We start from the raw sequence: 24,670 nt of genomic DNA, 5'->3' as shown, positions 1-24,670 counted from the left end.
ATGAACACTCAGTTAAACTAGATGTTGGGTTTGAAAGACAAACAGCCAAAAACCTTAGAAACAATTCTAACTTTATTGAATAGAGTGTCCACATAAGCTCCATATATGGGGATGAGCAGGTATCTCACTTGCTTCTGTGTTATAAATGTGTTCATGCATTTAATATATGTACATGTGCTCTTTAAAAATATGCACAATTTCCTTTCATTTCTGCCCAAACTACATCCTGGGTGCATATTCTGTAGAAGTAGGTGCAAAATCTGATTTTAACACCTCTGTGTAAAAGTAAAATCAATAAATAAGGAAACATAGGCTCTCTTTCATACATAATGTTAAAATGTCACGTGATACACCCACTGAACTGCAATAATTACAGAAACTATTTACTGAAATACACTAATGTGATTGTAAATAAAATACTTGCTTACGTCTGTCAAGGAGCAATCATGAGTCAGCAGATTGGATGGCGCTTGAGAGACACGGTTGCTTTCAACGTTTACTTCAAGAAGACCTTTACGATCAGGAATATTTGCTAGTATGGGTCGAAGAAATTTAAATTCACTGGCACCCGATTCTGTGGTTAAGCACACCTCATATCCATAAGACTGAGAAAGAGGATCAGTTCCGCTTAAATCTATTAAGTTATTCGGTCTGTTGCCATCACCGTAAGCGTTCAGAGAGGCTGAAACGTACTTCTCTTGGGATCGCCGTCTTTTAACTATCTTGACGAGGATAAATACCATCACGGAAACCAGAAAAATAAACGATATCAAAGCTAACGCGATAACTAAATACATAGTTAGTTTACTATCCTTCCCTTCTCTATGCAGATCCGGCAATTGCATGTATGGCTCCGAAAATCCGTCAACCAGAAGTATATTTAATATTGCAGTGGTGGATAATGATGGTTTCCCATTATCTCGAACAACGATGATAAGTTTCTGCTTCCTATTGTCTCTTTCCGTCATTGGCCTGGTGGTCCTTATTTCTCCGTTATGTTCAACTACATTAAATAGACCGGTATCTGTGGATTTTAGTAGCTTGAAGGAGAGCCAGGCGTTCTGGCCAGAATCTCCATCTACCGCTACCACTTTAGTGACAAGATAATCAGCCTGTGCAGATCTGGGTACCAGGTCACTAGAAAGTGAAGTGCTGTCCTGTATAGGATATAGAATGTTGGGGGGATTGTCATTTTCATCCATTACTTGAAAGTGAAGGGTTGCATTGCTGCTTAATGAAGGAGAACCTCCATCTGTGGCTCTCACAACCGCTCGAAAGTCTCGAATCTTTTCATAATCTAAGGATTGTAGAGCATATATATTTCCATTTTCTGGATTGATAGAAAGATAAGAAGCCACGGAAATCTCACCTACTTCATTGGGCAATAAGGCATAGGTAATTTTGGCATTTTGCTCACAGTCTAAATCAACAGCATTTAAGGTGCCAATCAACAAGGATGGATTGTTGTTTTCATGAACATAAATGGTGTATGAATTCTGCTTAAAGAGAGGAGAGTTGTCATTAATATCTGATATTTGTACTCGGACTGTTTCCTGGGTAGTTAGACTTGGAGATCCGCAATCCCTTGCAATAATGGTTATGTTGTACTCTGACACTTTCTCTCGGTCTAACGAACTTTCCGTGACCAGAGAATAATAATTCTTGAAACTTGATTTTAAGGAGAACGGTGTGAGGCCTTCAATTGAACAAACAACTTTTCCGTTTTCTTCGGAGTCTCGGTCTCTCACGCTGAAAAGGGCTATTTCTGTGCTCGCCAAGGAGTCTTCTGGAACTGGACTAACAATTGATGTAATTATCATTTCGGGCGCATTGTCATTTTCATCCAGAATCTCAACAAGGACTTTAGAATGGGCAGATAATCCTCCCCCATCTGTTGCTTGCATGTCTATTTCATGCATCCTTGTTTCCTCAAAATCAACGGAACCTTGAATAGTTATTTCACCGGTGGAATGGTTCAATTTAAAGAGTTTAAGAACGTCTTCAGCTGCTTGGCTGAATGAATACATTATTTCCCCATACGATCCCTGGTCCTTGTCAGTGGCTTCAACTTTAGAGACCAAGGAATTATGAGCGCTGTTTTCCTTCAACCGAACTTTGTAAACTGATTGGCTGAACTGGGGGAAATTATCATTGGCATCTAGAACTAAGATCTTTATTTGGGCGGTCCCCGATTTTGGTGGTAACCCTCCATCTATAGCGGTAAATATTAAATTTGCTTCCAGTTGTTCCTCACGATCTATCTGCTTCTCCAGAACCAGTTCTGCATACTTCACGCCGTCGCTGCGTCTGTGGACTTCGAGCTGAAAATACTCATTCGGGCTAATTGTGTAATTCTGGACATGATTAACACCTATATCTGAATCCAGAGCTCTTTCCAGCGGGAAGCGAGTCTTTGGGTGAGACAGTTCATGGATTTTTAGAACCAACTGTTTATTCGAGAATACGGGGGGATTGTCATTGATGTCCTGTATCTGTACTTCCGCGCGGTGAAACTGGATTGGGTTTTGCAAAACAAATTCGAAATGCACCAAGCAGACGAGAATCCGCCCGCAAAGCTCTTCTCGGTCTATTTTTTCTTTTATTACCACATCGCCAGAATTTATGTCCAGCTGGAAATACTGCGTGCTACTCTCAGACATTATTCGAGCCCTGCGTGTAGACAGCTTTCTAATATCCATTCTTAGATCATTTGCAATGTTAGTCACAAAAGATCCGATCTCCATTTCTTCAGCTACAGAGTATTTGAGTGTCTCAGTTTCTGCGTCTGTAACACAAAGGAAAATAAGGAAAGCCACTACTTGCCTTTGTAGAGAGTTGCTCTCCATCTTGGTTTCATACGATAGCGAGAAAACAACCTCCAGATAGTTCCAAAAACAGATTAACAGAGTGGATTCAGCTGAATTATATATAGGCATTTACTCGACACTTCTGTTTGATCATTCCTCTTTTAGTAGCAATAGTGTTCGAGGATAAGAATTTGCAGGGAATCCAAACCAAACCAGAACAATTTCAACATCAATTTGTCCAATAGCGCCACCATGTGTTCCATCAAGTAGCTGCAGAGCAATTTGAGAACTTCCTATTCAGGATAACATGTTTGTGTAGTAGGCCAATTTGATGATATGAAAACTCAATAAAAATGTTTCAAGTAAAAGATGGACTTTCACTCTACTATCTAAAAGCATAAACATTAATATCTGAATCTACATCTTTACTTTTAAAGTCGTTGTAAAGCAGGTAAACTAAGTTCTCCAAAAATAGTACTACTACTACTACTATTAATTATTTCTCTAGCGCTACCAGACGTACGCAGCGCTGTACACAGTCACAAAGAGTAAGAAAATAGTCCCTGCTCGAAAGAGCTTACAATCTAAACAGACAAGACAGACAAACAGGATGTCATGGATACAGTTAAGGGGAACAGTTAATCATCGGGCTGGGTTGGAGGGCAGAGGGGAGTACAGGACAATCAAGCCATTGTGACATCACTGATGAGGTTGGCTCTTATTGGTGGAATGAGGCATTATGACATCATAATCTCAGCTCTGCTTCCCAAAGACAAACAGGATGTCATGGATACAGTTAAGGGGAACGGTTAATCAGCGGGCTGGGTAGGAGGGCAGAGGAGTAGGGTTAAGGATTGAAAGCTATATCAAAAAGGTGGGTTTTCAGTCTGCTTTTAAACAAGGGAAGGGGCTTGATGGACAAACTCAGGTAATTTATTCCAGGCATAGGGGGCAGCTAGATGAAAGATATTCTTAAAAGAAATGGAAGAAATAGCATACAGTTATCTATCATTTGTAAAATATTTGCTAGTTCTATATTTACTCATTTTGATTCCCTGATAAACAATAGTAAATAAATACTGGTCTCCTTGGGCTGCTGTTGTTTTGAAGACAAGATTTTCAATTTATTTAGCACCAAGTTGGTAATAATTTGTATTCAACATGTGTGCTGCTTTGGAAACAAGCAGGGTGTAAGATTTTGTTTGCTATCTGTGTTTTTTGGAGGTCTACCCTCACTACGGTTAACACTGCAGACAATAGGAACTCAAGGAGGGTTTTTTCTGAGCACTCAAAATATCCCTTTTGGATGCCATAATCATTATATGATTTTAAAGCATTTGGGGGGTCCTTTTATTAAGGCACTCTAACTCTAGAGTATAATGAATACCTTAGCATTTAGCACATGCTAATCTTTAGTGTGCCTTAATAAAAGGACCCCAAAATGCTTTAAAATCTTATAATGATTATGGCATCCAAAAGGGAAGAGCTGGATTTAGAAGTGGAATTGATATAGCTTTAATCAGGGGATTAGAATATCTCTCTCCAAGCAAAGAGAAAAAAACAGGTGGATACTGACGGTGGGTGGCAGATCACCTCAAATGAGGTGAACTGTGACAAATCAGAATCAGAAAATAATATTAAATATTGAACTAAGGCCAGTACTGGGCAGACTTGCATGGTCTGTGTGTCTGTATATGACCATTTGGGGGAGGATGGGCTGGAGAGGGCTTCAAAGGCTGGAAGGATGTAGATGGGCTGGAGTAGGTTTTGATGGAGATTTCGGCAGTTGGAACCCAAGCACAGTACCGAATAGAGCTTTGGATTCTTGCCCAGAAATAGCTAAGAAGAAAAAATTAAAAACATTTAAATTGAATCAGGTTAGGCAGACTGGATGGACCATTTGGGACTTTATCTGCCGTCATCTACTATGTTACTATGTTTAATTATGTTAAATTGTGAACAAGGTAAAAGAAGTCACACAACCTGACTTAATTCCAGTGTGAATCTGAAAGACATCACTCTCAGATCAGATATTTCACTCAAGATGCTGGGAGTCACATCATCGTGATAAACTTCAGCCTTTAATGATGATCCATAGAGGCTTGTATTTTAATTAATTGAATTGCTTAGTCAGATCAATAAAAGAAAGGAATGGTGCATGGTTTTTGTCCTGATACCATATCTACAGTACCCTATTATGGTTAGAAATCATGCTGATGGAATGATGGAAGTTTAGAGCAATGTGACGATATAGTGCAAGCATAACCCAAACATAGGGAATAAACAATTGCAGCAGTAAAATATTCAAATAACAGTACACATTGCAGCATAGTATGCTACTTACAATGTGAATACAATGCACATTAAAAAAAATTTTTTTTTAATTTATTTTCTAAACTTCAAAAGTGCAATATACAAATATATATCATATAAAACTTACAAATATGCATACAAATTTACTTCAATTTTTGAGACCGTGAACGAACAAATTGATATTGGAGATCCGGTGGACATAATATACTTAGACTTCCAGAAAGCGTTTGACAAGGTTCCACATGAAAGACTTCTCAGGAAACTACAAAGCCATGGAATAGAGGGGGATATACAAAGATGGATATGCAAATGGCTGGAGAACAGAAAGCAGAGAGTGGGCATAAATGGGAATTTCTCAGACTAGGAGAAAGTGACTAGCGGTGTACTCCAGGGCTCGGTACTTAGGCCAATCTTATTTAATATTTTCATCAATGACCTAGAGAAAGGAACATCCAGTGAGATCATCAAGTTTGCAGATGACACAAAGCTATGCCGAGCAGAAGGATAGCGAGGAACTCCAGAGCGACTTGTGTCAGTTAGAGAAATGGGCAGAGAAATGGCAGATGATCGAGACCTTCAAAATACTGAAAGGAATCGACAAAATAGAGCAGGAAAAATATTATTTACAAAGTCCAATTTGACACGAACAAGAGGACTCAGAATGAAGCTAAAGGGGGACAAGTTCAGGACAAATATCAGGAAGTTCTGCTTCACACAAAGAGTGGTTGACACCTGGAATGCTCTTCCAGAGGAGGTTATAGTGGAAGCGACCATCCTAGGATTTAAAAGCAAACTAGATGCACATCTCCTTACGAGAGGCATAGAGGGATATAGGTGACTAAACATTACAATCAGCAAAAAATTGTTATTAGCCTAGTGGTTGAGATACCCCATGAAAGTACATTTATAATAGGTGGAGAACTTATCAACTTATCAACAATGTACGGACGGCAACCCAATGAGTTCTTAAGCCAGTCCTGCTCTGTATCATAGGCAAAAAAACTCCACACGTTTCAAAATGTAACTTTTCAAAACGGGACCAAAGCCACCCTGTGCACAGGGAGCCAGAAAAAGAACAAAACAGTTCACTTATCTTCTGACGATGGCAACAACACCGAGTAGATCTTCTTGCTATAGCACTTCTCACGCTGAAAAATGACAAGGAACTGGATGTCACCAAAATGTAACTTTTCAAAACGGGACTAAAAATTACGCCAGGTGTACACCTGGCTGGGCCTCCAGATGTGTGGATCGATGGACTTGATAGACCGAAGGTCTGATCCGGAGATGGTGCTTCTTATGTTCTTATAACCAACCATTTTCTCCCCCCCACCCCCACCCCGCCCAATGATTATTCAATAAAACACAGAAACATAGACTATCCCAATAACCTTACCCTATTCAGATTAAAAATATCCTCCCACCCTGCTCCCACACCAGGTAGACATACTCAAAAATCAGCTACATCGGTTCTTCCGCTAAACGTACACTGTCGAAAGGGATTATTTGATACATTCCTTTTCCTTTGGAAGGAAGAGGGTATAAAATATTTAGGAATTTGGATTCAGAAAACGTTGGAGGAGACAATGAAAGTAAATGAAAAATCCTTATTGCTGAAGGTCTCAGAAATGTGTGAGCATTGGAACCCATTACATCTGTCTTGGTGGGGGAGAGTTCAAACAGTAAAAATGATGATTTTGCCTGTGGTTTGCTACCAAATGGGTATGTTACCAGTTTATTTTCAGGGGTCCTTCTAGAAGAAACTAAATAGCATTCTTACTAAATTTATTTGGCTGGGTAAAAATGCAAGAATTTCTTTAGTATCTTTACAAAAAATGATTACGGAGGGTGGGGTAAATTTTCTCAACTGTTATAGGTACCATCAAGCCTATATAATGTGTCAGGGAATATACTGGATCCTCCCCGAGCTCATGGAACATATTCCGGACTGGTTACCTTTGGAATGGCATCTTATGTTCCCAATGCGACTATCTCATGTGTTGAGTATCAAATTACCTAGATATGCTAAGGACAATAGTATTCTTTTGGACACATGGAAAACATTGAAATTTATTGATAAATTAACAGATGTTCCAATGGAGAAATCTACTTTTCAGGCCTTATGGCTAAACTCCAAGATTCAAATAGGCAGTGCTGGGATCTCCTGGAAGAACTGGATGCAGGCAGGTATTCGTACATTAGATGATGTTATATCTAATTGGAAACTGCTTGATTTTTCACAACTGCAACAATTATTTGGTATTTTAAAGTCTCAAAATTATAGGTGGTTGCAGTTGAAGCAGGCCATTCAGAGTGGGTTCCCTGAATGGCAAAACTTAAAAACTTATTATAACTTGCAGATCCTATGTTACCAGACAGATTTAGTAGGATATCAGGCCACCCAGTGGTATAAATTAATTTTGGAAATTTTGAATAAAGAAACCAAAAAATAGTCTTGGAGACATTTGGAGCATCGAGATTAAACAGTATATTTCTGCATCTCAATGGCCACGAATTTGAACTTGGAGATTAAAATGTACAGCGTCAGCATCTATGAGATAAACTTGGTTTTTCTTGTTGCATAGGTTTTTTTGGACCACAGTTCGATTACAAAAGATAGACAGTTCTGGCATTGTCAGGTTAATATAGGGACGTTGGATCATCTGTTGTTCCATTGTCAATTGATACTTAATTTTTGGAAGTCAATTTGGGGACAAATCAATGTTGTACTTGGGTCATCGATACCAATACTTATGAAGCCATAATTTGTGGTACTCTATTACATATTAAACCTTCTTTGGATCGACATAAAAGCCAGCTTTTCTTGATAATGACGGGATTAGCCATCCAGATGGGTACACGTAACTGGAAGAGTTATAATTGACTGAATTACACTTTCTGGTGGGCAAACCTATGTTCCAGTTACAAGTATGAAAGAATGAATGCGGAATGTTTGGAATATAGTAACACATTCAAAATGGTGTGGAGCCCATTGACTGCATTTATTGAGTCACAATAACTGTCATGTACCTTTCCTTTTATTTGACTTCCTTACACATCCAGGGTGGGTGGGTGGGGGGAGATGAATATATTATTCTTTGCTATACTTAATTATCTATATTATTGAATATATTAAATATGTACTTCTTCTATTTAACCGCCTAGAAGTCATTCGACTATGGTGGTATAGAAAAATAAAATTATTATTATTATTATTATTAATAATTATGGGGGGAGAAAATGATTGTTTTTTGAATTATTTGTGTATTTAAAGTGCGCTCTGTGTAGTGTTTATGTTTAGATTCATTGTATGGCACTGTTAACATTTGAAAATTAATAATGATTTATTTTAAAAAAAAACCAAAACAGCTACTTTAACCACTCTTACTACATCCTCTGGCAATGCATTCCAGAGCTTTATTCTCTGAGTGAAAAAATATTTCCTCCTATTGGTTTTAAAAATATTATTCTTTAACCTCATTGAATGTCCCCTATTCTTTGTAAATCTTGATGCAGTAAAATATTGATCCACTTGTACCATTCTACACCACTCATGATTTTGTAGACTTTCAACCATATCTCCCCTAAGCTGTCTCTTTTCCCTGGAACTCTGTTTAAAAATCAGCATAACATTGGCTACCCTCCAATATTCAGGTACTATAGATGATTTTAGTGATAGGTTTCAGATCACTAACAACAGATAAAATCCCTACAGATTTGTCAAAACACCACAGTCTATCTTGTGTCAAGCTGTTGCTGTGCACCCACGCCTAATTCTCCCTTTCTATTCTCTCAGAAAACAAATGTAGACTAAAGATAGAATGAATGTCTTTACACTGTGAATGGAATAAATTATACATAAGAACCACATCATACATGTAAAACAATATTAGGACCTAAAGTTGTGAATGAAATGAATTATGAGCGAGAGCAACATCATACATGAAAATCAATAAAGACAGACTTAGAACTCACAGAAGACACTTTAAAATACCAATTTAAAAATAAACAGTCATAAAGAGCCCATACAACAGGAATAAATTGTGCATAAGAATAACTCAGAGGACTCAAAAGAGAAGTAGCAGTTACGGCAGTGAAAGATAAGTGCTGCTCATTGTTTTTGTATTGTTCTTTCAAGCATAACTTAAGGGGTTTTTCACCAGTGATAGAAAGATGAAAGGGAGCTAATGAATTACTTAAGCTCCTTTTCTTAGGGCTCCTTTTATCAAGGTGCGGTAGGCGGTTAACGCACAGAATACCGCGCGTTCAACCACCTGCCGCACTAGTTGCTAACGCCTCCATTGACGAGGCGTTAGGTTTTTGGCTTGCCACAGGGGTTAGCGCGTGATGAAATGTCTGACACGCTAATCCCCGTAGCGCACCTTGATAAAAGGAGCCCTTAGTCTCAAAGCAACGTTTGCTTTGCAGCATCTGAGGCGTTTTCACCTATTTAGTTATAATTTCTTGAAGTTACTTTGCAGTTAAGTGCTCATTAGGGGTTAAGGTATTGAGCAGTTTCCATCAGTGTATATTCAAACTGGAAATGTTGTTTTGTTTTTAAGAATAACATCATCCATAAAAATCAATAAGAGCAGACTTAAAACAGATAGCAGGAACATTTAGATACCAAAAAATGGACAGTCATAACAGGGGAAAAAAACTCATAAACCAGGTATAAAAAAAATCACATCATACATGAAAATCAATGAGCTGACTTAAAACTCATGGCAAGCCTGTTTAATACTGATAAGAAATGGACAGTCATAACAGAAAAACTCATACACTAGGCATAAAAATGTATGAACATCATGTTGAGGACTAAATGGACTAAGCCATAACCATAAGAACTGATGTAAAAAAAAAAAACCAAAAAAACAACCCAGCTGTGGAAGGCTTTAAAATCAATAATCAAATAGCAGCATTCATAGAGCCTGTGGTGGACCTCTAAAGGTATGAATCACATCAAAAGAAAACTAAAATAAGAAGTTCATTCCAAGAAGTGACTCACTCCAATAAAAAAGGAAGAAATGCAATGGCATATGCTGAACCAGCACAAAATAAACTAGAGGGGTGAAAGCTACCATTAGTTAAAAATGAGTCCAGATAACAGCAGGGGTTTGAGGGAGAATCAGGAATAAGACCTCCATGAAAATGTAGGTGAAGACACCTATGAAACGCCCAGAGGATATTTTTAAGAGAGACATTGTGCTGTTGAATGCAGGTTTCTGAATAATGAAAGAATCATATCTCTCAAGTTTCAAGTTTATTAGGTGACTTGATTAATCGCTTAATCAAACATTCTAAGCGATGTACAATATAAAATTTACAATTATTAGAAAATAATACAATACGTACAAATACTTAAATAATGGTAAATTGCTCTTAATTTTAACATTACTAAACATAGGGTAAGGAGGGATGAAATACAATTCATAAAGTAAAGATGAAACATTAAGGGAAAATACAAAAGGGAAATAGGTAACACAGGTATAACAAAGTAAAATATAATACTCCAATAATAAAATTATATTGTAAAGGCATCTTTACAATCTCCCTGTCAGCAGAAACAATATGCTTATGTGAAAGGTTCATCTTTGCTCTAGTGGCTGGCAAATATCTGCTGACTGTACAGCATTGGATATTTCAGGACTTTCCAAGAAGGCAAACCCAAACAGGAAGATAAACTCAGGCAACAGTACTGCGGGACAAGATGTCCTACTGAAAGTTATCTGAACTGCTGACAGAGCGACAATGAAGCTCAGGAAGGAGGGGGCCTACTCTCAGAAATTATTGAACTTAGTATTAACAATGCATTGTCAGGGTAAATAGAGCGGTCAGATTTGACACTAGGTGGCATCATGCTTCAACATGACTCAGTGATAAGTATGGAGACCATACAATCAATAAATGTGACAATCCAATGGAAAGGGAGTATGTAATCTGTAACTAGATAATACATTTCACTCTAGGCTACTGAACTAAAGTATATAAGTAGCATAGCACCTGGCTTAAGCTTGAGGATGGATCCATAACAGAAGCCGGCTACTCTGTATGTTATCCATGGACTCAATTGACTGTACTGTTGTTCCATGTAAGCTGACTTTTGTCTGTTATCAATAAACCTATATTATATACAGTAATTGAGTTGTCGTTGCGAGGTCCTTATTTTGAAAAGGTTGACAGCGCCTTTTCAGATTGTAATGGTAGCATGATAAAATAGCATCATTCACAATAGCCTCAAATGTTTACTTGTCACTGTAAATTAACATCACACAAAAATAAATCTCCTTACCAAAGACTCTGTAGAAGTAATTTGAACAGCCTGAACAGCATGAACAGCATGGCTGTAGCGTCTCTTTTGCTGCTAACTTAAAACTCATCAGTTGATTTCTACTTCATGCTGCTGTCCAATCAAAAGTCAGCTTCTATGGAGCCTTTGGTAGGGAGATTAAGAAGCATTGTTCTGAGAAGATCCCTGCACGCTGCATGTGACTGACACAAAGCCTTCCCTCTGACGTCAGTTCTGATGTCGGGGAAAGACTTCCGTGTCAGCTACCTATGGCATGCTGCAGGTAGGAAAAGAAGATGAGTCTCTCATCTAGAGCTTCCGCCAACCCCTCGGGATCCACATGACCCAAGGGGGCATCCCCATGGGTTTCCCAAGACCTGAAGGGGGAACCCATGGGATTCCCATCATCCCCGTTCCCGTGCAGCTCTCTACTCTGGAACATATTGCCAAAGGATATGGTAACAGCAGTTATATAATATATCTGATTTTTAAAATGGTTTGGACAAGTTCCTGGAGGAAAAGTCCATAGTCTGCTATTGAGACAGACATAGCGAAGCCACTGCTTGCCTTGGGATTGTTGGAATGGAATTTTGTTACTATTTGGGTATTTGCCAGGTTCCTCTGACCTGCATTGGCCACTGAAGAAACAGGATACTAGGCTAGATGAACCATTATGACCCAGTATGGCTATTCTTATGTTCTTATGTGCCTGTGCCCACTACCCACCAATGAATAGGGGCTGCTGCTGGGGAGCATTCACATAATTTTTAGGCCCTGGTTATTTAATCCTTGTGCTCAGATGGGATCCAACATTGAAAATCTGGGCTTTAAAATCAATGACCACTCTCAACTGAACATTAACTGATATATACTGCATTTAATTTTTCAATTGAAAAGACATCAAAATTATAATTTAAAAATCTCCTGAGACAAAATGAACAGTGAGTTAGAAATGTGTACAGACAAGAAATATTGTTAGTTATCAGTTTTCATGACTTTTACCTGATTTTTCAATACTTTTGCAGTTAGTTTGAAAGATTTGTTTTTAATCTGAATTTTAAATGTTATTCCTTAATATGCACTATCTGATGAATGCAGAAGCACGATATTGATTAGTGTGCATTAAATCAATTTCCTATGCAGTAGAATTGTAAGATAGAGCCCAAGAGCTTGTTTCGATGGGCAACCTTAACAAGGGGCTCAGTAGAGTTGAGAGTGGAGTAGAGGTTAGGGGTGGCAGGAAGCGCAAGAGCAACATGGCTTCCCGTTCATTAGCCAGCAGTTTGATTGAGTAGGAAGGAGAAGCAAGGCATCATGGCTTAAGAACCAGTGTCTCCGAGGCACAGAGTTCTTCCCTGCTCCCCGGAGGCAGCTTTCTCTCCCACCCACCCCTAGGTAGGAGATTGGGATTGTGAGATGGGGTGCTTGAGGCTATCTATGTGGCAGTAATCCTGAGCTACAAGGTTTTTGGCTCATCAGAAGATGAGTGGTTATTTGGAAGCAAGCTCAGGTGAACAGTTATGCATCAGGTCAGGTGACCTTAAAAGGGGGAATGGAGGTCCATGTCTACCCCCAGGCTCAGCAGGCTTGAGCTGGTATTGGTAAGTGACCTCAGGTGGGGGAAAATTCTTTGAGGCAGGTGACCCTGAACAGGGGCAGGGAGGTCCATGTCTACCCCCTAGGCTCTTGCTGACATGGCAGGGTCAGTGGACTACAGTTCTGTATTTGTCAATTGCACTATGTTTTGAAGCTCGGGAGGTAAAACAATTGTTGATTTGTTTGTTGCCTAATAAACAAAGCTGTGGCCTTGGTTACACCATCAATAAGGTGTCTGTGGTCTATTAATTGTGATTGGAATGATAGAGGCTAAGAAGTCTTGGTTAATCAAGGAGAGAGGGGCATTGGTAATTGGGCGTATGAAGAAGGGGGAGGAGTTGTAGGCACACAACTCGGCCATTCCAGATCCCTATGTTATGCATATTAACAAAACAAATACACACACACCCTACTGTGGCTGACTAAATCCAAATGGATTTCCTGTAGATGTTCACTTATTTTCTTAGCATAGTTTTATAAAAATTCAATTGAGACAAAATGACGAAACATCTTCATTCATGCATATTAGTCTGCAATAGTCAGGTAAGAAAGATTATGTCATAGTTAACTAAATACATCATTACAAAACCTACATAAAGAGGACCAAAGAGGACCATCAGGGTCACTGCAAATAAATGCCTGCTCACCTCGGTTGCAGGGTCTTGGCGATCCACTGGATTAGAGCTGGGGTTCATTCCAAAGTTGACCTCAACAGTTCCATTGCGATGAGGAAAATTCGGCAGTAAGGGTCGTAGAAATTTAAATTCGCTACCTCCCGAGTCTGTTGTTAAGCACACCTCATAACGGTATGATTGAGAGAGAGTGCCAGTTCCGTCTATATCTATTAAATTATTCGGCTTATTGCTATCATCATAGAAGTTCCCAGTGGCTGAAAAATATTTTTTTTCACATCTTCGTGTTTTAATTACCTTGAAAACGAAAAACACCATCACGGAAACCAGAAAAATAAACGATATCAAAGCTAATGCGATAACTAAATACATAGTTAGTTTACTATCCTTCCCTTCTTCTTTATGCAGATCCGGCAATTGCACGTATGGTTCCGAAAATCCGTCAACCAGAAGTATATTTAATATTGTAGTGGTGGATAAAGATGGTTTCCCATTATCTCGAACAACGATGATAAGTTTCTGCTTCCTATTGTCTCTTTCCGTCATTGGCCTGGTGGTCCTTATTTCTCCATTATGTTCAACTACATTAAATAGACTGGCATCTGTGGATTTTAGTAGCTTGAAGGAGAGCCAGGCGTTCTGGCCAGAATCTCCATCTACCGCCACCACCTTAGTGACAAGATAATCAGCCTGTGCAGATCTGGGTACCAGATCACTAGAAAGAGAAGTGCTTTCCTGTATAGGATATAGAATGATGGGGGGATTGTCATTTTCATCCATTACTTGAAAGTGAAGGGTTGCATTGCTGCTTAATGAAGGGGAACCTCCATCTGTAGCTCTCACAACCGCTCGAAAGTCTCGAATCTTTTCATAATCTAAGGATTGTAGAGCATATATATTTCCATTTTCTGGATTGATAGAAAGATAAGAAGCCACGGAAATCTCACCTATTTCATTGGGCAATAAGGCATAGGTAATTTTGGCGTTTTGCTCATAGTCTAAATCAACAGCATTTAAGGTGCCAATCAGTAAGGATGGACTGTTGTTTTCATTAACATAGATGGTGTATGAGTTCTGCTTAAACAGAGGAGGGTTGTCATTAATATCTGATATTTGTACCCTAACTGTTTCCTGGCTAGTTAGACTTGGAGATCCGCAATCCGTTGCAATAATGGTTATGTTGTACTCTGACACTTTCTCTCGATCTAAAGAAATGTCAGTGACCAGAGAATAATAATTCTTGAAACTTGATTTTAAGGAGAACGGTGTGAGGCCTTCAATTGAGCAAACAATTTTTCCATTTTCTTTAGAGTCTCGATCTCTGACACTTAGAACTGCGGTCATTGTACCAGGCAAAGAATCTTCTGGAATTGGACTAACAATTGATGTAATCATTACCTCGGGTGAATTGTCATTTTCATCCAGAATCTCAACAATGACTTTAGAATAACCGGATAACCCTCCCCCATCTGTTGCTTGAATGTTTATTTCGTGTATTTTTGTTTCTTCAAAATCAATGGAGCCCTGAACAGTTATTTCACCCGTAGATTGGTTTAATTTAAAGAGTTTAAGAACTTTTTCAGATACCTGATTAAATGAATAGATTATATCCCCATAGGAGCCCCGGTCCTTATCAGTAGCTATAACTTTGCAGACCAAGGAATTATGAGCACTGTTTTCCTTTAATTCAACCTTATACACTAATTGGCTGAACTGAGGAAAATTATCATTGGCATCCAGAACCAAAATCTTTATTTCAGTAGTTCCGATTTTCCGGGGTAGACCACCATCTATAGCAGTAAGGATTAAGTTAACTTCTTCTTGTTCTTCACGATCTATTTGCGTCTCTAACACCAACTCTGCATATTTGCTGCCGTCGCTCCCACTGTGGACCTCCACCCGGAAATGCTCATTAGGACTAACTGTGTAATTTTGAACACGGTTCACACCTACGTCTGAATCCTGCGCGCTTTCCAAAATGAAGGGAGTCTTTATTGGCGACAGTTCGTGAATTTTTAAAACTAGCCGTTTCTTCGGGAACATAGGGGCATTGTCATTGATATCCTGAATCTGTACTTCTGCTCGTTGAAAGTGAACCGGATTTTCCAAGCGAAATTCAAAATATAGTACACAGGGGACCATCTGCCCACACAACTCTTCACGGTCTATTCTTTCCGCTATTACTACGTCGCCAGAATGCATGTTCAGCTGAAAATACTGGGTGCTACTTTCAGACGTTATTCGAGCTTTGCGAATACCTAGTTTTCTATTATCCAGTCCTAGATCATTTGCAACATTACCTACAAAGGACCCGATCTCCATTTCTTCTGCTATAGAGTACTGGAGTGTTTCAGCTACTGCATCTGTCACGCAAAGGAAAATAAGGGAAACCACAACTTGCCTTTGTAGAGTGGGGTTCGCCATCTTGTTCGCCAGTCTTTAATGTCAGCCGATCAGGCAGGCCTTGCAAATATTCCCAGCAACAGCTCAGAGGAACAGAAGGTATACTTTCAGTGCCATAGTATCTTAGATTATATGCAATGATTCAAAAGGGGTATATCTCATCCAGTTATGTTTTGGAAGCTCTACTCCAATCGTATCTCTTTTGTTAACAGATGCCTTTGTAGTCATAGCTATTTCAACTCCTTGTTGTCCAATACTGCCACCTTGTGTTTCCTCTAACAGCGGCAGAATAATTTGTGAAACTAATTTTTTACATTTTACTGATGTTTCAATTAAGCAAGATTTATCAGTACATTTATATCTGTATCAATAGTCTTATTTCTAACTTAGCAATATGCTAATAAAAATATATATAAATCCTAACAGATGTGTGCTTATGTTTGGCCAGACCAGCGAGGTTCAGTAAGTCCATCCTCCTGCCTTTATTATTCCTGCAAAAAGAGTTTTCACCTAATATTGATGCAAGGGATATGAAGACTTGCATACTCTTTGGTTTCTTATTCTTAATTACGTTTTGTATATTTCGAGAATTGTGCTTTAATCTTGAATGTGTAGATCAGTGAAACAAATGACTTTATTTTGAATTGTGCAAGGGGATGAAGATTTTCACAAGACACTGTATTTTAAAGATAAAGGATAATATTTGGCTTACTAATTGTGCTAGGTTTCTGCTTAATACTGCAGCATTTTCTTCAAATGTGGCTATGCCAGAATTTTATTTATGTTCTCCAATTCCCTAAAATCTGTTCATTTATTGAACAGAAGGAATTTGCAGCCATTATTTATGCTGTACTACTATCTTGGATTACTGCAATGCCCTTTGTATTAACATCTAACAGCAATGATCAACTGTAGCAAATCCAGAAATTGTGCTGCAAAACTTTTAATATTTGCTAACCTTGAAATCATGTGATCCATATTCTTTGTTTTCTTGATTGGTTGCCTTTAGCAAAAAGGATCCAATTTAAGACCTTGGTTTTGACCTTTAAATCATTTTAAAAATAATCCCACTTTATATAACTAAAGAACAATATTGATATTATATAAGCTGTTCACTTTGGTGGAGCAAGATTTTGTAATATAGGCAGGAGACATATGTCCTCCACACTAAATACTCAATTCATATACAATCAGCATTCAGATAATAAATATTTACAATTCAGGCATATGAGAATAAACAGACCACAGCTTTATTAATATGACAACTGTCGCAAAACAAAACCTTGGGAGCATCTGAGCTATGCTCAAATGAACCATTAACTCTTCTTTACTGTCTTCAGAAACTGAGCAATGACCCGCCTTGTTGCTGTCCAGCTAGATCACATGGCCAGTTAGCTTACAAATCCCAGGCATCTCAAGTTCCTCCTCACCATGCCCTCCAGCTGGGCATTTTTCTCATACCCCAAGGATCCATCAGATGTCCATAGTTTTAAATCAAGTCATCATGGGATGTTGCCACCATGCTGTGGATGACCAGACTGGATGGACCATTTGGCCTTTATATGCCATCATGTTTCTATGTTTCTATATTTATAACCACACCAAATTGATATTCATAAAATTATACTGTCAGAAATCAAGTGCTATACACCTTTCAATTTATGAAAACGGTAAAAGACCTGTGTTTCTCAGGACAAATCCTGGGAAACCATCTATGCCAGTAATAATACTGTCATAGAGAAATACATCCTTGGTCTTATCGTTTAATTTTTTACTTTTTAACTTTTTGCTGTACTTTTTAACTGTTTGCTGTCGTTATTTAAGATTTTATGAAAAAGTGAGCACTTATCTTGTTTCCTTCGGTAGAACATAAGACCAAGGATGTATTTCTCTATGACAGTATTATTACTGGCATAGATGGTTTCCCAGGATTTGTCCTGAGAAACACTGAGGTCTTTTACCATTTTCATAAATTGAAAGGTGTATAGCACTTGATTTCTGACAGTATAATTTTATGAATATCAATTTGGTGTGGTTATAAATTTTGAAGATATTCAGCTTGTATTGTGAATAAGTCTATGTTTCTATAACCATAAAGATCTATGACCTCACAATGCAGGTGTAAAGAGCCTTAGCCTATAACAATAAAGCTCTATGAGATCACAATGCAGGTGTAAAAAGCCCTAGCCTATAAGAAGAGGAGGAGATAGTGGATGCTGCAGATGGACAGACTGGATGGGCCATTTGGCCTTTATCTGCCATCATGTTTCTATGTTTCTATCAACAGCCTCAGTTCCAAAGATGCTTCATTGACCCAGGTGCACTGTTCCCTCTAAGCTATATGGCAGTCCTCCACCACCTAACTCTAGTGATTGTATGAGGATGGTTTAAAAAGTTTGGTTAAAAAAAACAAACAAAAAACCAAGTTCAACAACACAGTCTCCATCGGGGGCTATACGTTTAGTCCAGCAAGTTTCCAATTTTATCATAAGCTATTTTTCCTACAATATGAAAACAACTGGAAACTTGCTGGACTATGTGTATAGCCCCTGATGGAGACTACGTTGTTGAGCTTGCTTTTTTACCTCCCACTGGCAGCAATGCAGTTGGAAGACTTTCATTCAGCTTAGAGGGAACAGTGCTTGGTGTCCCTGCCATGGACTGAGACAGCAAAGCTTGCCCCAGGTCCCTCCACAAAAAAGAAAAGAAACTAGTGGACTTTGCATTGGAATCCTCATGTCAAATCATGTCACCATAGTCATTAAGTATATCTTGAGCTTCATCTGAGAGGTGGGCATGATCCTTCCGAAAATTTCCTGGATGCAAGGAGTAGCCCATTCCTGCTGAATTCTGTAGTCACCAATAAGTCAACAATATGGACCAATCTGATGGTTCACTTTTTTGATGCCACAATTCCATAATTTGGAACCTATACATTTCAGTTTGGGTTAGAAGACAATGACTCAATGAAAGAATATTCTAAAGATTTCATATAGTTTGAAGGAGACAGCATAGCCCATGGGCACACACTTGTTGACAGTAGAATTCCCCATTGAAAGAGAAACCCAACAAGGGAAAACAGCCAGGGTAAATAACAAGCAGGAAAAAATTCAGATTCCATATCCACCTTGGCCATGAAAGAATGGGATCAGCAGCCTTGAGGAGATCAAGTGCTCTATCAAAAAAGGTGTACTGTACTGTGGGGATCTCATTAAGAATTGAGTCCTTGATTGAGAGACCAAAAGAGTATGACAGGTTGTGAATAACCTGAATTTGTTAGGTTCCTACTTGGGTAACACCGTCATGGGGAGAAATATATGCAGGTTAAGGGAGGATCAACCAAGTATCTGGTCATCTCCAAAACTATCTCCACATCCACTTTGTTCACTATAATGTGTAACTGACATGAGTGATATAAAGAGGCATGAAATCTTACCACAGGTGATATGAGACTGGAGAAAGGGATAACAAAACCAGCTGTAAAACCATCAAAGAGCAATTGTGCTTTATGTCTCCTAGGATTCCAGCATAACCAAAGTAACATCAGTTCAGTACAGGTGGGATAGGTAGTCCTGAAGAACCCAAGTGGTTTTGAGGTAGTCTTTCTAGAGCACCGTGTTGTTGGGTGGAGAGTGAAGTAGTGGCACAGCAATGTCTGAACTTGCACTTGGCAAGAGACTGTAGCCCCTGATTGTATTGCCAGCATACATCTCAGAGGAGTGAAGCCTCCCACCAGCACCTTGGAAAAGAAGTAGCATAGTATATGATGGCAGATAAAGGCCTGCATGGTCCATCTGGTACACCCAATAAGGTGGCCAGAGGTGCACCTGCCACTTCATGAAGGTTATATTATGTAATGATCAAATACTGACATAACAAATAGTAATACAATCATGGAAGACTGGTTTTATAATTTTGGATGCAGCATAGTTACATTCATTGCCAATACTTGATTAAACCAGCAATTCAACTATGTTGCAAACTGACATCAGTTTACTATCAACCTTAAGGTGTTTCCCCTTCCTCTCTGAGATAAGCTCATAGCATGTGATATGAATGCAACACAAAAAATGCATTGTTCTTAACTTATCCCTGTTATTCTTGGGTCACAGAAATCTGTCCAGCAATGGTCCTATTCCTAATCACTGGAATTGCCATCAAAGCCCACTCCAGCCTATCCGAATATGTATTTCCATAATCAGAACAAAGACCATAAAAGTCTGCCCTTGTTTTTGCTGTATTTGGGACATAGACTATAGAAGTCCACCAAGTACTGGCCTTACTTCCCTACTACTGAAATTGCTGTCTAAGCACAGACAAGAGTTTTTTTTTATTCCATCCTTTTTGCATATAAGGATCCTTTGTGTTTATCCCATGTATTTTTGAATTCTGTCACTATTTGTATCTCCACCAATGCACTCACTTATTCCAGGCAATCATCACCCTCTCTATGAAAAACTACTCTATAATGTTACTCCTAAGTCTACCACCCTATAATTTCAATTCATGACCTCTAGTTCTACTGCGTTCCCATCTCTAGGGTACACATATTCAGGTACTCAAGTTTCTTCTCATACATCTTCTGTTACAAACCCTATACCATTTTGTTACTTTTCTCTAGACCCCTTCAAGTCTTAGCTATATCATCCAAAACTGAACTCCAAATGGGGGCCTCACCATTGACTTGTATGAAACATTAGCATCTACTTTCATCTGCTGGTTATACACCTCTCTATGCAGCCCAGTCCTTCTGGCTAGGACCATCAACTTGTCCCATTGTTTTCTACCTTGAGCTCCTTGAGATGCTATCACCCCAAGGTCTCTCTCCTGAACCAGGCTTATCAGTCTCTCATGCCTTATCTCGTATATCTCCTATGGATTTCTATACTTCAAGTACATCACTCTGAACTTCTTTGCATTAAAAATCTTAGACCATTCTTCTAATTTCTGTAATTACCTTCTTCTGTAATTACCTTGTGTTTTTTACTCCCTCTGTAGTGTCCACTCTGGATATTGTTTGGAAAAAAACCTTTCCTTCTAAGCTTAACAAATATGTTAAACAAAACTGGTCTCAATTTCACTCCCTGGGCACTCCACTAATCATTTTCCTTCTTCTGAATAAATTCCATTCACCACCATCCTCTGTCTGTCAGACAACTAGTTTCCAATCAGTTTCACAACCTTGGGTCTTAACTTCAGTCCATTCAGCTTATCCTGGAGCCTCCTATGAGGAACCATATCAAAGGCTTTGCTGAAATCCAAGAAGGTTATGTCTAGCACATGTCTATTATCCAATTCTCTGGTCACCCAGTCTCCCCCCAAAATAAATCAATCTGATTCATTTGGCATGATTTCCTTTGGAAAAACCATGTTCCCATGGATCTTGCAACCCACTGGATTCTAGGAAGTTCACTGTCCTTTCCTTCAGCAGCATCTCCATTAGTTTCCTAACCATTAAAGTGGCATTCTCCACTTTTCTGGGTCTCACACAGGGCTGGCTCAAGGGACTGTGGCTCCCTAAGCCAACATTTACATTGGTGCCCCCCTCCCCAATCTGGCATCTCTCTACCTTGAACCACATGAAGCACTGATGGCTTAAGGCACTGATGATAAAGAGTGCCAAAATTCCAGTCCAGCATTAATCCCTCTGGAAGTCTGAAGATTGACTGGACTGGGATTTTGGCACACTTTATCGCTGGATCAGGATGTCTTAAGGAGGATCAATCCACTGGTGAGTGCAAACATAGGGAGATGGCACTCCATGTCCAGGAGTAGATGAACAAGATATCCATCCACCCAGAGCCCTTTTGCATGCACTACTGCATCAGAAATTCCATTCCTCTACTTTTCAGGAGGGGGGGTTGTTTTTTTTTAAAGTGTACAGCTACTGTTTTCCTTCAATTATTCTTTTGAGCACTAGGACTATAAGAAATAAGACAATGTTAATTTATGATTTGATTCTAGGAGGTGCATACGATATAGTATATGAAACTGAGTCTTGATTGCTGAAATCAGATGTTATTGTGGTGAGACAGTGTTGCCCAGATGGGTGTGGAGGATAATAAAAGAGGAAGAGATATTGTGGTATTTTACAGTATATCTTGACTTTCAGTTGTTAAATATTGAAAATTTGGGAGGAAGAATTGAGTGTTAAGTTTTAAAGAGTTAAATAGAATTGGATGGTTCTTTTATCTTTGATTTTTTTTAGTGTCTTTATCTTTAGATCTGGAAAGATTATGAGGGGCATTTTCGATAGGATGTCTTTGGACGGTTCCCACAAGATGTCCAAATGTCAGGGCAGGAAAATATCCATTTTGAAAACTACCAGATGTCCCAATGGTTTTTTGTTTGTTTGTTTGTTTAATGACCTATTTGGACATCTTGAACATCAGGACATTCAACCTTAGGGTGCCTAAATTTATTCACCATTTTCAACCAAAAAAAGTCCAAGCCTCTTAAGAGGCATCCAAATTCAGACCATTTAGATGTGAGAGAGGCCAGCATTGTAATGGACTGGCCACACAGATATACCAATAGAGCAGTGGGGTACCTTAGAGCAGTGGTTCCCAACCCTGTCCTGGAGGAACACCAGGCCAATTGGGTTTTCAGGCTAGCCCTAATGAATATGCATGAAGCAAATTTGCATGCCTATCACTTTCATCATATGCAAATCTCTCTCATGCATATTCATTAGGGCTAGCCTGAAAACCCAATTGGCCTGGTGTTCCTCCAGGACAGGATTGGGAATCACTGCCTTAGAGGGCACTGCTTTGAACCTCACATAAAGTGTGCCAGATGTACATCTCATCATAATCCCCTTATAATTTCTGATGAGCCCTCTAACCCCCTCTAAAAAAACAAACACCCTACTATTCCCACTTGTCTTCCACTCTAATAGCCCTTATGGCTGCAGGTAGCACCTATATAGTAGTATAGTAGAGTTTTGGTGGGTTTTGGTGGTCTCACACTTTTCAGAATAAATTATGTGGTTAGAGTGAGTTATGGGCCTGGGTCCTCCTCTCTATGGTTCACTAGCCCATCCACCAGACTACTTAAGCCATCTGTGTGCTGTTCTAATAGGCTTTCCCATACCAGGTGCTGTTATTCTAGAAACAGATATGTAATGTTTGATTCAGATCTTTGTGGAGTGGGAGGGGTCAATGACAACTAGAGGAGTGGGGAGGGGGTCATTACTTAATCCCTCTATTGGTCATCTGGTTAGTTTGGGTAGCTTTTTTGGCACTTAGATGCTTTTAAAACAGTTCTAACCTTGGACATCTAAGCTCCATTCTGGACGTCTTAGGAAATGTTCAATTATTACCGCAAGACATCCAAGTGCTAAGCCTGCACAAAGCCCACCCATACATGCCTCCAACATGCTCTCTCGTACTTTGGATGCACAGCTGCTAAGAAGCCTAGCTAGATATTCAGAAAATTGGCTTAAAAAAAATAAGCACTTAAATGTTTTGGCAAGAAAAACATCCAAGTGCCGGTTTATGCCATTTTTTTGGATGTCTTAGTGTTTTGAAAATGTCCATGAATGTGTCTTAGGTGATTGTTTATTTCTGGTTTTAATAGCATGTTCATTAACACAAATTAGGGAAGTTACACATCAGGCAGGAAATGTTCTTGATATGATCTTATATCTTCTAATTTTGTAAAGAATTTGATATAACAGCCGACTGTGAGTGAGTGGTAAGATAACTTTGAATTGATTTTTCTTTAAGGATAGACAATTTCAAAAGTGCAGAAAGGCAGGAAGTACAGTATATTTATTTTTGACAAACTAATTAGGTTCCATATGTTTCATCTAATCATAATGAAACACATGATGTGGTTACTTGTTGGTATGGTGCATTAAAGTCAGCTTTAAATGTGATTCTTCACAACATCTGGTGACCATTAAAAAGGGATATGAGAATCGACCATGGTATGCTGATGGTTTGAAAACATTGAAGAGGGAATTGGGAAATGCTGAGTTAGTATGGAGAAGTAGGCATGAAGTGAATGATTGTGAGACATATCGTAATGTAAATTTGACCATGTGACTCCGTTGCTTCAGAGTCTTCTTTGGCTCCTGGTTTATTTTAGAGTTCAATTTAAATGTGCTTGTGTTGCTTTCAAATCCTATATGGTATCTTTACTCCTCTTATTCCTTTATCTTGGAATGTCTACAGATTCTCTTTTGCAAGAGGTATCCAACAATTTAAATTATCCCTTCCTTCCAGGAAAGGGACTAAAGGAATCAAGATTTTTAGTCAATCTTTGATTTTTAAATTTTCTCAACTTTGGAATGACCTTCCACTTCTTTTAAGGAGTTCTGGTTCACTTCAATTTTTTTCATAGATTTTTTAAAAAAACACTTTATTTGGTAAACATTTTGAAAATTAATTTTCTTGAAATTTTGTCATTATTTCTTATGGTTTTTTTCTGTTAAGTTAACTATTGTAAACCGAGTCAAGCTTTCTTAGAATGATAACTCGGTATATAAAGCCAAGCCTTAGATTAGATTAGATATTGATTGAAATTAGCTAAATATATTCAGTGTGTGACATTGAGCATAATAAATATTACACTAAAAGAATTCAATAAGCTATTAATAGTCCAAAAGAGTTGTTTGATACAGTTAA

The 24,670-nt window shown here is 38.7% G+C and overlaps 1 protein-coding gene across 3 annotated transcripts in view; it reads right to left on the bottom strand.

Annotated features, from left to right (window-relative positions):
• The window catches only part of PCDHB1 (protocadherin beta 1), a 66,683-nt gene that overhangs the window by 30,903 nt on the left and 11,110 nt on the right, over nt 1-24,670 (bottom strand). The window contains exon 1 of one of the 3 annotated variants that reach the window (XM_033927457.1): nt 13,653-16,226. The exons of the other annotated variants lie outside the window; for them this stretch is intronic. Within the exon in view, the coding sequence (XP_033783348.1) occupies nt 13,653-16,061 (2,409 nt within the window). The 5' untranslated portion in view covers nt 16,062-16,226. Of the gene's footprint in view, nt 1-13,652; nt 16,227-24,670 lie in introns of those variants that run through there. 3 annotated transcript variants of the gene reach the window in all.

The sequence above is a fragment of the Geotrypetes seraphini genome, chromosome 18 (genome assembly GCF_902459505.1).
Source record: "Geotrypetes seraphini chromosome 18, aGeoSer1.1, whole genome shotgun sequence".
NCBI lineage: Eukaryota > Metazoa > Chordata > Amphibia > Gymnophiona > Dermophiidae > Geotrypetes > Geotrypetes seraphini.
This window is presented reverse-complemented; position numbering and strand designations above follow the sequence as displayed.